This window comes from Fragaria vesca, linkage group LG7 (assembly GCF_000184155.1).
Source record: "Fragaria vesca subsp. vesca linkage group LG7, FraVesHawaii_1.0, whole genome shotgun sequence".
Taxonomy (NCBI): Eukaryota; Viridiplantae; Streptophyta; class Magnoliopsida; order Rosales; family Rosaceae; genus Fragaria; species Fragaria vesca.
The window spans coordinates 15,599,650-15,613,148 of record NC_020497.1 but is presented as its reverse complement, the minus strand read 5'-3'; the positions used below and the strand labels follow the sequence as shown (position 1 = coordinate 15,613,148).

The 13,499-nt window shown below is 37.3% G+C and overlaps 1 protein-coding gene across 1 annotated transcript; it reads left to right on the top strand.

The window, feature by feature from the left end:
- Nucleotides 1-1,800: 1,800 nt before the first annotated feature.
- Nucleotides 1,801-6,829, top strand: LOC101302215. The gene is made up of 7 exons (XM_004308756.1): nt 1,801-2,055; nt 2,279-2,702; nt 3,114-3,400; nt 4,831-4,969; nt 5,099-5,506; nt 5,623-6,087; nt 6,167-6,829. Exons 1-7 carry the CDS (start codon nt 2,003-2,005, stop codon nt 6,827-6,829), a joined length of 2,439 nt encoding a protein of 812 aa, XP_004308804.1. The 5' UTR covers nt 1,801-2,002.
- Nucleotides 6,830-13,499: the final 6,670 nt, after the last annotated feature.

Below are 13,499 nucleotides of genomic sequence, written 5' to 3'. Positions count from 1 at the left end.
TTATTCGGGAAACTACTTTGGAGTACGACTTCTCGATTGGGTATTAGATGCCTCGATCAATTGACGAAGTACCCAAAGGTGGATCGGACAAATGCATGCAAGTGTTAGATTATTTTTGACCTGAAGAGGAAGGTCCACACACCAATAACAAGAACATGGCTTTCCAGGTCAATCTAAGATGCCCAAAATTCACAAACCAAATCCATGTCTAACATGCATCCCGAAGAGTTTGGATTGTTACAGTGCCTTGTTCACTAGTCCAGGTACTCTTTGATGGGTTTCAACAAGCATATGTTAGTTGTGTCGTTCACTACTTAAGCACGCACGCTAAATTCACATTTCGTGCAGATTAGTGTTGGAAGTTAGAACCTGATGAACTCTTTCAGATTTTCATATTCTGTTGTGTGCTTTTGTGGTAACATATGCTCGCTATGCTTATACTTTTCAGCCTCTAAGAAAACTGATGCATGCATGGTAGTGGGATTTGGGAGAGCGCTAAGTTCTTCACATAAGTAAGCAGTATAATGAATGGAGCTTTCAAATTTATTGTAGTACTGCTAGTTCATCAGACATAGTGTCAAAATGGAGATTCAAAGAAAAATGGTAAGCTCAAACATCCAAGAAACTTATAGGGGAAAAATAATTTGCAGAAGGTTCTCAGGCTCAGGAGAATGAAGAGCTATCATGTGCAATATCACAGGGAAAATACATATTCCTGAAAAATCTGAAACTGAATGTTTAACTGTAACTTTTACCTTCTAGACTTACTTTCCTCTCTTTCATGGTAGTAACATCTGTCATGTTGAAGTCCTTACTGTCCTTAATTACCTGCCAGATGATCTATATATCTAATGTCCTGAACTTCGGGATTCACCTAATCGATCAGTATTTATAAGAGTCTTATCTAAAGTTTTCAAGTGAAGAAATATTCGCAAGTAGATACCTCATGCCTGTAACTACTTTTGTATTGACAAAATTAATTTTCCCATCAAAATCCTTAATTATGTCCATAAGTTAATCCCACTAAATGGCCCAACACTCCTTGCAATTCCGAATATATACTTGACTCCATGCATATTCTTGGTTAATTTCTTTACTCATGTTCATCCCCCATGCAATGCAGACGAAGTCACCAAGGTCCTTGGAGAAAATTACTGGATTAAAAGATTCTATTTTCTACTTTTGGTGGAATAATTGAGCAGATATTAAAGTAGTACCAGTTGGATAATATTCGTTTGAAAATGTACAAACAGACATGCATGGCTAGCTTGGCCCTCAGCATGGATGTGTCACTTCTGCTTTTGGTGAAAGGCATATATATATATGCATGCTTTTATTTTGCGCTAGCTGGTGCCAATGGAATCCCTTGATATATACATGCATTAATTACTTCAGAAGTTATGAGAATGTCCCAGAAACTGTATGGATTTTTTTTACTGTAGAAACTGGAAATATTGTAACAAAGACTGTGCTGATCGAGTAATGTCAAAGTGAAAGGTAGCTAGGTATATATTGTGAGTAAAGTTCATATTGGGTTGGTAACAAAAAAGTCAAAATCTGGAATAGGAGTGTAAAGTGTGAAAGAGGTCCCCCACATAATGCAGGATGTGGAGGCTCAAATAATTCAGATGGAGGCCATTGATCCTGATGACGTGCTCCAATGCTTGCTTGCAAGCTGTTTAATCTTAATATATTCCCAGGAGATATTTTGGTTTTTGGATGCAATACTCCTACTTGATATCCAACAAATTTCTGGTCCTCTGAAGACTCTCGATCTATGAAAAATGCATAAAGCCAGAAGACACTAAGCTAGTGCGCGCATAGTAAGTCTTGTAGTCATTAGTCAAGTTGAATCGGCCCACAACGGGTAGGGATTTGTTTTGCAAGTTGAATTAGTACTACTCTTTCCTGCCTCCTGTAAGCTCCTGGCTAGCATTGTCATCTATGTCGATATCTCGATCGCCAAGCTTTAGAAAGCTTCAAGATTGAGTCCGAGTTAATTATGGCCGACCCCGAGATAATAACTTCAGCCATAGACAAAGAGAAAGATGCAAGGTTGGATTCTTTACTCGAATATTGTTTTAACTTTTAATTATGTTTTCTTCTGTACCAAAGTAATAAATTCTGTATCAAAGACGAGCAAATTATATATCTGTAAGACGTACGATCTTAACAGGATTTACTACGAGTCGATATGCAGTAGTCCTATTTCACTATTTTCAGCTGATTAATTACTCAGAGTCCAAATTTCATCGTTTTATTTTTGTCTCTTGTCCAGCAATATCGAATCAAATGCAGGGACCGGAACAAGAAACACCCGTACTACTACAGATGCAGCACAAGGATCAAGCAGCGCGAAATGGCTAACGATGAAGGAACTTGTTGATCCTAAGGGGCCATTCATTCGAAAGTGGAATGTCATTTTTATAGCATCATGTGTGTTTGCTGTTCTGCTGGATCCTTTGTTCCTTTACATCCCTATAATTAACGAGGACATGAAGTGTCTGAGGTTGGACAACAACTTGAAGATAGCAGCTCTTTTACTGAGATCGTTGACAGATATATGTTATTTGTTGAACATCTTTTTACAAGTATATAGCTATAAGAACTGTTCAGCTGTACGTTCGGAAAGTTTCTCCAGTAATATTAATACAGCAAAAGAAGTGCTGATTGATATTCTGGCTGTTCTTCCCATTCCACAGGTAATAATAGCTAAAGAAGTGCATACCCTTTTATATGTATGTGTGTGTGTGTGTATTCTTACTTTTACGTTAATTACAAGACTAAAATAATTAACTGTCCAGGTCGTCATTCTCAACTTTATGTGCAAAATGAAGGGCTCGGGATCTTTAACTACAAGGAAACTTATGAATTTTCTTGTGGTAGTACAATATGTACCAAGAGTTTTTCGCATTTACCTGTCGTGCCAAGAATCCAAGAAGTCTTCCAAAGAAGAGATTCCAATCTGGCTTAAAGGTCTATTGAATTTTTTTCTATACATCCTTGCCAGTCATGTAAGTTTGAATCTAATTCTTACTAATAGTTGTTTAGGTAAAATTAGAATACTTCAAATTAAGTCTTTTTGATCGTAAGTCATGTTTGTCATCTCATAGATAATCGGAGCATTTTGGTACTTCTTTGCTGTTGAACGAGTCACAACTTGCTGGCGGTATGGTTGTCGAATTGAAAATGGATGCGACCCTAATAACTTGGACTGTCGTGATCACCATACGCTGAGAAATATCGCATTTCTAGATGAGGCTTGCTCTAGACATTCCCCTAATGGAAAGTTCTTTGATTTTGGCATATATGTCAGTATCCTTCAGCTTGGTATACTAGCTTCAACTAATTATTCAGAGAAGCTCTCAAATTGTTTTTGGTGGGGTTTGCGAAATTTGAGGTTTGTATCTATGTGAGGCCGCCAATACTTGTTTTTTTCTTCTTCTATGGACATAATATCAATATTGTTGTTGCTCCTAGCTATGAAATATGCATTTCTTTTGGCGTATAATTATTACAATACAAAATAAAATCGTATCTGGAGATTTCACTTACATTGAGTTTTTTTTTTTCATTTACATTGAGTTGTTTAATTACTTACCCTATTAAATTAGAATATGAAAGAAATTAATTACAACTGATCTTATTTACATAAGAGTACTTTGGATAAAAAATATTGTTTCCTGAGGCTTTGATTCCTAAACACACCTCCCATTTTTGGTTTCAAATCTGAGTTAAGTCAATCTCTTCATCAGGAGGTGAGACCCATACTCATTCATATACTATCATGTGTAAGTAAACACATAAATTCTCATATACTTAAATCATTCCCTCACTTCTCAATTTAAATTTCAAATACACACAAACATGCAATAAAAAGCATATACGCATATTTTCTTATCAGGCCTGAATCCTTTACTTAGATTTGTTTTGCTTCAATTTTTAAGAAGTTATTTTTTTTTTACAAATAAAAAGGTGTGTGAATAAAAGAAATATGCATTAGTATTATATATATTTTTTTATCAGTTAAACAACTCAATACTACAATGAGTCTAATTAAGTCTATTTTGAGTGTTAAACTCTCAATTTCTCACTTATAAGAAGTGACTTATGTCATTAGACAAAATGATATTTGACCATTAATAATATTATACTTAGCCCTAGAGTTTTGTATCTCAAATATATATTTCAATTGCTCGATCTCATTTTGCAGTTCGCTTGGATCGAACCTCCAGACCAGTGTCAATACATGGGAAAACCTCTTTGCGGCTTCTATTTCTATAATTGGGTTGCTACTATTTATATATCTCATTGGAAATTTACAGGTCGGTCCCTAGTTATTTTTTATCTTCTCCAAAATCCCTTCAAGAAAAGCGTTCCACTTGATTTCTTGTTTCGTTTTCTCATTTGAGCCTGACATTTATAGCTAACTAATTAATCACTCAAGTGACTCAACTGATGTTTAGAAAAGAAAAAAAAAAAAAACAATCTCTCAAAAATGGTTTTAGATTCATACAATCCCCCTCGTGGGGTTTTATTGAATTTTTTTTAACCTTTGCTCATGATTGTACGTGTACGTAGACATACGAAAAAGTCGAAAACTAGATGTATACCAATGTAGTGCATTATAGAGTGCCAATACGAAATACTTAGTAAACCTATATATCAAACCAAACTAATTAATTGTTGTTGCATGGAATAGACATATATGCAGTTGGAGACTTCAAGGAGGGCGACACACAGATGGAATATGAAAATTCATAAGAAGATGGAAGAGAAAGGGGAAGCAGTAGAACGTTGGTTATCTAACAATGGCATCCCTTTGAGCAGAAAACCATATATCATGAAAAGGGTCCAAGTAGAGCTAGAAGAAGAAAGAGATGTTGATACAGAGAATATCTTCTCTATTCTTCCATTGGCACATCAGAAGGAGATGAGAAGCTGTATGCCGTTGAATAGGCTAAAGAGGGTAAGAATATGCTTGACGTACGTTTGGATCTTCTCCATTGAAATTTCTATATTCATTCACTATAAATATATATAGAGATCTCTTAATTTCTCTGTTAATAGTGATCGACTATATATTATGTTGTTATAGATGCCATTGCTTCAAAATATGGATGAAAAAGTATTGAGAGAAATCTCTGTCCATCTTAACCCCGAGAAGTACAATAAGAATGATATCATTATCCAAGAGGATAAACCACTAGAAAAGATGATCTTCATCGTGGACGGATTTGTAAAAATTGAAATGAAAGATTATTCGGGTGATCCCTTGGAACTAGGTGCAGGGCAAGTATACGGTGAAAAACTTCTAACTTGGCCAGCATGGACATCCTTTCCAGGCAGATCAAATGAATCCGTCAGAGCCTTCACTGAAACTGTTGAGGTCCTTGTTCTTACGGCAAGTGACATGGAGACTGTAGGCTCTAAATTCAGGCAACATTTTCGCAAGAGGAACCCCCCTCTAAAGGAGGCTAAGTGGGAGCTTTTGACCAGTGACCTGGTAAAGCTGCTAAGAAAAGTAAGTTAATTTCTAATTACTTAATTACTTATAATTACTTAATATCAATATATCACATTAACATGCAGTTGATAATATACATATATGTCTAATTCCAGGTACCAATATTCCAAAGAATGGACAGTCAAGTGTTGAAAGAGATCTCTAGACATCTCTCCAAGTCCAACTATAGCAGTGACAGTTATATTATACAAGAGACTCATCCACTTGATAAAATGTTCTTCTTAGTAGAGGGGAGTAGTTTGTCGATTGAAAGTTCTCGACCTTGTACAAGGGAGTCACTTGGCGTAAGAGATTTTTATGGAGAGGAACTTGTACATTGGGTTATAAACTGGTCATCATCACAGACCTCCTTTCCTGCCAATGTACCCTTGTCAACCTGTAGCGTAAAGGTCCCCGCCAACACCGTCATTGTTGAGGTTCGTGAACTCAGAGTCCATGACTTGAGAAACATATTCTCTAATAATTCCATGACGCAGTTCATGAAGCTGCCTGCCAATCTCCCAATGGATGTTCAGGACAAGCTATCCCCATTTGATCCGTTGATCACTTGGCTGAAGCAGGTAAGGTAAGATTATGTCCTAGCTTCCTTAATTTCAATTCGTCTATAAGATTATTTTAACTCTTTTCAATCTTAATTAGGTGCCGAATCTTCAAAATGTGGACGAAGAAGGGTTGAAAGAAATTTGCGAGAAGTTTAAGCTGATGAAATACAATGACAAGTCGCGGGATATTATTACCAGTGGGGAGAACAAATTTGATAAGATGTTTCTCATTGTGAGTGGACTGTTACGCATCAGAAAGATCAAGTGCGATGACCACTTCTGTTATTCAGGACAGCACTATGGAGATCATGAACTTTTTGAATGGTTGTCACGAACCTCCTTGACGGGGGAGTATACATTACCCAAATCGGACGTAACCGTTGAGGCTGTGGGGGATGTTGAAGCTCTAGTTCTCATGGCCGATGACTTGGTGAATGTGGCCTCTAAATTCAACTTGCAGGTGGGCAAAAAGACGGGTCAGAGTCAGACGGATCTGGATAGAAAACCACCTCTCAAAAAACCAACTTTGGTATCAAACAAGAAACTCAAACCTCCCAAGAGAAGAGCGGCAATAAAACGTCAAATTATGGAAAAGTTAATTCATGAAGTGAGTATGGCCTTTAAAGAGCAGGGCATGATAGCAGAGGTGGAGGTCCAAGAGTTAAACGATGAACTGGAGTACTCCAATAATACCATCTCCTCAAGAGTTCGTACACCATTCCTTTATCAGCATCATGTTGCTGATAGATTCACAGTTTGAAGTGCTTGATCAAGAGTAGAACGGAAAACTTCAATAAAAACTCTAGAAACTTGTAGAATAACGTGAATTCCTTATATCTTTAAGAAATGTCTATTAGTCTTAGTATATGTTAGATACATCACGAATCATAATTCAATAGATATTTCTAATCTTTTTCTTGAACAAGATAATTAAACCTTAGTACTTTACAAGTTCTCCTATATAACATTAATAGTTTATATTTAAGATATTTAATCTGATTAATTACTATAAAACAAGCCAATGAAAAATAAAAAATAAACCATGAGGTATATGTTAACCATAAAAATATGAAGATAGAGAACAAGTTGGTGCGTGGTTGGAATGGTTGTGTTGCATGTATTCATCTTGAGCAAACAAGGTTCGAATCACAAAGGCTATATTGGGCCAATTAAGGCCAATTAGCAACGTGACAACTGACAAAGAAGGACGAATGGCCATTAGCAACGTGACAAAGAAGGACGAAGGCTGGGCATTGATGTGCTTTTGTTGGTCTGGGCCCCGTGCGGTCGCACGGGCCACATTGCGCTCGGGCCGGGCCTGATAATGCTCTGATGAAATGGAGATGGAGGCTTCAGATTCATACAACAAGAGATGCGCCAGCGCTAGGCAACGACCATCAGTTCTTAAACAGATTTTGCGAGCCACGGTCGTTTTGGATTGCGAGGAGGAGAGTTTGGATTGGCAAGAGAGTATTCGGGATGAGGAAAAGGTGCACGAATCAGATTGGCTTGAGGCAGAGGAGCAGGTATCAGATTTGCATGAGGTAGAGGTGCACCCATCAAGTTAGGGGCTAAGTAGAACAAAAAAGAAGTCAAGCAAAGTAAAAAGTGGAGTCACTAGAGTGAAGTCAAGTGGGAAAGGGCAGTCAGGCGCATGGGCGGAGTTGCATTGAGGCTAGGGCTAGCATTGGTAGGTATACCGACTTTATTTATTAATATCATGTACTAACCAACTTATGATTGGTAGGTAAAATTCTTTACCAAAACCAACTGCCAAAGTTGGTATACCGACTTAGTTGGTACGGTTGATACTCGGTTGATAATAGGCCTCTACTAAGTTTAGATTGTGGCCCAAAAACTAAATTGATAAATATAATTTTTGCACAAATACAATGCAATGATAGCTTTGGTCGACTGGTGGTATGTGGTCATATTTTTCGAAACATACCTCTAGCCAAAATTTAAACATTTTATATTTTAATTATATTTATATCTATAGGATGTTATAAACATTTTTTGACAGGTAAAGCCATACGGCAATTTCATTGATACTCAAGCTAGAATGACACGGATACATGTCTTCCCTTGCCAAACATTTGGGCAAGTTAAGGACGTGGCATGCTAGCACCGTTCATTACAAAGATTCTGTTCACTTATTTCTAACAGAAAAGCAAGAAATACTAGACACACAAATGCTTAGGTTCCTAACAAAAGGAATTACTGTAAATAGACTAGCTAAATACTTAAAATTGGACTATGACAAAAACCCTAGCCCAACTTAGAAACCAAAACAACCCAGAAAGCCCAGTTGAAGGTTGACCCGTGCCAGCCACCACCAAAACCAACCTCCCACGCCGACCGCTACCCGTCCTACACCGTCTCATCATCTCCGTCACTACCTCCACGAAATCCATAGAGTTGCCCAACAACGTCACCATCACAGTCTGACAAGATCCACAACAGCTACATAAAGACCAGCAATTTCCAAGCCCGCTGCATCCTCACGACCATCATCAATCTGCCCAACCGTCTTAGCCTTACTGTGAGCCACAAGATCTGGAAATTTCAGATGAAAAAGCAAAACTCAAGAAAGCAATCGGCGAATCCAATCATGCCTTACAATCCAGCTGCCCTAGAAAACCTTTAACCAACAACTCTCGCCGGTCCTCCTCTCTCAAGCTGTTGGTCAAATTTCAAATCCCGTCCGATAGCAAAACCATGAGGTATTGGCATGGCCAAGAGGCCAGCCTTGACCTAAGGCCGCCACCGGACAAGATCATTTTGCATATGAGTTAAGAGAAGCCGCTGCTCTCCTTTCCTTCTATGCTAGGATGTTATAAATATAAAACAATACATATATTATAATAATAGCGTCTTATGCTTTAGTAGTTGAGAGTGAGAGTTGTTTGGAAGAGGTTTAAAGTTCGAGTCTCACTTCCGCAATGGATTCTTAACATTTTGTATTCTTTATATATGTAGGATGTTATAAATATAAAATAGGCGTATTGTGCTTCAGTGGTTGGGAGCGAAGGTTATTTGTAATATGTTAGAGGTTCAATTCTCGTTTCCTACATAGATACGAGTGTAATTTTGTATAAGTACACATATATGGTTAGTATGGTATACCGATGATATGAAAATTTCAATACCAAGTACAAATCATGTTACCAAGACCGGTACGGTATACCGTATCAAGTAAGTCAGTTACCGAGTCTTGAGTAGGTTAATACGGTTGGTTGGTTTCGACATGGCCTAAATTGCCAGCCCTAATTGTGGCCATTGGGTGCCATGGCACCCTGTAATTTTTTCCAACTTATGAATTATACATTAGTTATCAAAAGGTTTGATATGATTATTAGAAGTAAAAAAATCCTAATTTAAAAGGTTTGGCCAATTTTTACTATTAAACCATAAACACCATTTGTTGTTAATAAGTATAATTTATCTAATTTATTTCTCGTACGTTAATGAAATTTTATCATATCCCTATTCGTAAAATGAATAATTTCTTTTCACATTGTATTTTGTACATTGTAAGTGATGAACTTATTTCTCTCTTTCTCTATATATTTATTGTATTCCAAATTTCACCTTTGTTTTTTTTTTTCAATTTAGCAACAATGATGTCTAATATACAAAAGTTAATTACCTTTTGATATTGTAACTCGCCCCCCTTAATCTATAATTCTGGCTCCGCCTCTAGTCAGGCGTAATATATAGTATGTGGAAAAGAGAAACCATCACTTGTGTTGCAGGTTCTAAATGCAGCATATGCTATAGATTTGGCGGATTTAGAAGGAGAGTTAATTGTTGACCCGGATCACGAGTCAGATATGAACTCTGATACCCACAAAGAAAGTACTCTGTTTTGTTTGGAGCAAGTTGGTTTGCTCTGCCAAAATCAGGGTACGGGTGGGGGTGGTCCGGATTAATTCTATTAGCTCATATATTTTGTACTTAATTCTGATTGGTCTTTTCTTTTTAGAGTTAACGACAGTTTCTCATGTTTCGACAAAATCATGAAGACAAAATTTTGTGGAAGAATGACATGTCAATTCTTTGGACTAATAGATTAAACATAACTAGATTTTATAAAATTTACATATATAAATTCACGGGTTCCTCAGTTTAGAGGAGCCGGATCCATGGTTATATATATGTTGAAAGTTTACATTGGAATAAAATTTGACCGAAAGAACTAATTGTAATCTTAAAAATTTGAAAAGTCATGATTAAGGCCAATACAACAGAATTAGCGTTTCCATTTTCTCATAAATGTTAAATCAGGCGTTTCATTTTCGGAATAATCACTCTATCGAAACCACAACTTTTGTCTTGTTATTTTGAGTTTTCCCTCGGGAACTCACTGTCTCACTCTCTTTCAAGAAGACAAGAACCATTGTCTATGTCTTTTCAAGAGCAAGGCTTTCCAGGTATCTCTCACTCTCTAGGGATTATCAAGAAGTTCATTTCTATCTTCATTCTTTCAATTTCTTAGGACTTTCGAAGCAATCAGTTTTCAGGTGCTACATTCCTGAGTAGAAATTCTTAAAGGTCTTGTTAATTCATAAACTTTGATGATCATGCTTCGATTAGTCTACAAAATTCTGCTCACAAGAGTATGAACATGAATTCAGTAAAAGATGCCAAATGGGTTTGTTACTTTGTTATGAGAGGCACTCGAGCCAATGTGTCCATAAGTGTTTCCTTCATATGTTCATGAATTTTAATATTGCTGAACAAATTGCTTCAAATGGAACTCAGATGACAGAAAGAAGCTTGATGGGTTTAGTCTACTCGACCATGTGAGTCCACAAGACACCCAACATTCAGAAACCAAATCCACGTTTAATGTCCGCAAGAGTTGGGCTTGGGACAGTGCCTTCTTCACTAGTCCAGGTACTCTTTTATGAGACTCATCAAATACATATAACAAAGTGTCTCAGTTGCTTTTTATTCACTGCCTAAATCCACATTTTCAGGAGTGTTGGACCCTGAAGAGCTGCTTCAGACTACGAGTTCTGGAGCTACAGGCGATGCAATTAACCTACTTGGGAATGAGGACGAGATACTATTGCCTTCGGAGTCTTTGGAACCTGAAAGAACAAGAAAATTTGAGAGCTGTAGTTACCGAAAGAGCTTAGCTTGGGATAATGCTTTTTACAAAAGCCCAGGTATGAGTTAATTGGGGTATCTAACAGTTATTCTTTGGCTTGTTATCAAATATCAACAGCTTGGAACTGTATAGATTTCTGGTTTCGTACTTGTACATAGGGGTCTTGGATCCTGAGGAGTTGTCTATAGTAAACAAAGGATTCAAGAAATCCGAGTCACATCAGCTTCCTGAGATTAATGAAGTTTGGAGGTCCACGGAGTCGAAGTCTACAATGGAAAGTGGCAGTTCTCCTTTGGAAAGCCTTGAATTTGAACTTTTTGAGGACACAAGGTCTTTTATGCAGAAGCCAGCTAGTCTGAAATTGAAAAGAGGAAGAGGCTTGCAAAATGTCCATTGTGAGCTCTCTTGTAACCCTTTCACTGTAACCTATGATATATGCGCTTTGTTGCTAACATATGCTTTTACTTTTCAGGCTCGAAGAAAGAGGAAGAGGCTTGCAAAATGTCCATTGTGCGCTTTGTTGCTAACATATGCTTTAACTATAGGGGAAAAAGAATTTGCAGAAGGTTCTCAGGCTCAGGAGAATGAAGAGCGTACCATATATGCATTCATTTACCTGGAGATATCATCTGCAGTATCACAGGGAAAAATACATATTCCTGAAAAATCCGAAACTGAAGGTTTAACTAGCAGACAAGATTCACAGTATCATAGCCAAAAAGGAGCTCAAAAAAGGTTTATTTAACTTATATATGATACTGTGATTTTCGCTCAAAGCGGACAATATTCACAAAATGCTTTTCATGCCTAACTTGGCAACAAACAGACATTTTGCAAAACGTCCACTGTAACTTTTACCTTCTAGACCTACTTTCCTCTCTTTCATGGTAGTAACATCTGTCATATTGAAGTCCTTACTGTCCTTAATTACCTGCCATATGATCTATCTAATGTCCTGAATTTCGGGATTCACCTAATCAGTATTTATAAGAGTCTTATCTAAAGTTTTCAAATGAAGAAATATTCGCAAGAAGATACCTCATTCCTGTAACAAGTTTTGTATTGACGAAATTTTCCCATCAAAATCCTTAATTATGTCCATAAGTTAATCCCACTAAATGGCCCAACACTCCTTACAATTCCGAATACTTGACTCCATGCATATTCTTGGTTAATTTCTTTAATCATGTTCATCCCCCATGCAATGCAGATGAAGTCACCAATGTCCTTCGAGAAAATTACTGGATTAAAAAGATTCTATTTTCTACTTTTGGTTGAATAATTGAGCAGATATTAAAGTAGTACCTGTAGGATAATATTCGTTTGAAAATGTACATACAGACATGGCTAGCTTGGCCCTCAGCATGGAATCCCTTGATATATATACATGCATTAATTACTTCAGAAGTTATGAGAATGTCCCAGAAACTGTATGGTATTTTTTTTTACTGCAGAAGTACTGGAAATGTGACAAAGACTGTGCTGAGTACTGTGAAAGTGAAAGGTGGCTAGGTATATATTGTGAGTAAAGTTTATATTGGGTTGGTAACAAAAAGGTCAAAATCTGGAATAAGAGTGTAAAGTGTTGTTGATGCAAAATTTCGGTGTACACTTCAGTCAAAGAGGTCTCCGTTGAAATCCGATGTGGATCGTTGTGGGGCTAACATTCGTTGGTGAGGACTCATCTCTTCTTGTGATTTGTTGACTGACTTTGCCGGATGATCGTTAGCTTGAGGAGTTGGATTGAGATTTGTTGATGAGGCCTAGCTAGAGAATGACTCCCAGCTTGAACATTGATGGGTTGCCGAACTTTTCCTTTGATGATGATATTAGAGAAGGGAAGGGTGGTGGAGCTTTTCCTTTTGGAGAATGAGAGTCTGTCCTCCTTGTGAACGAGGAGGGTTTTCCTTTTATAGAGTTTGAGAGTGGTTGTGGGTTGTTGATTGAAGCATGGCTCTTGTTTCTAAGGCATGTTCATGCCACTGCTTTTGGACGTGCCAACACTCTTTAGCATAATGCTACCATTGTTTTTCTTACACATATGTACCATCTTGTGATACTGTTCAGGAATCATGACAAGACCAGCCATGGGCTCTAGACACCTACATGGGTAAGTGAGTGAAGCTAGTCTCTTAATGTAAGTATATTTATGTACCTTTATATATTGATATTACTCTTGATATTTTACAGGCTCTCAAGTTGTCTCATGGAAGTCCACCAAATTGTTACGACATTGTAAGTTTAAGAGGCATGGGGCTAGAGGGACTGTCCTTCCAGACTTTGGTCGTTAACACTCAAGGACTGCGAGTTGACA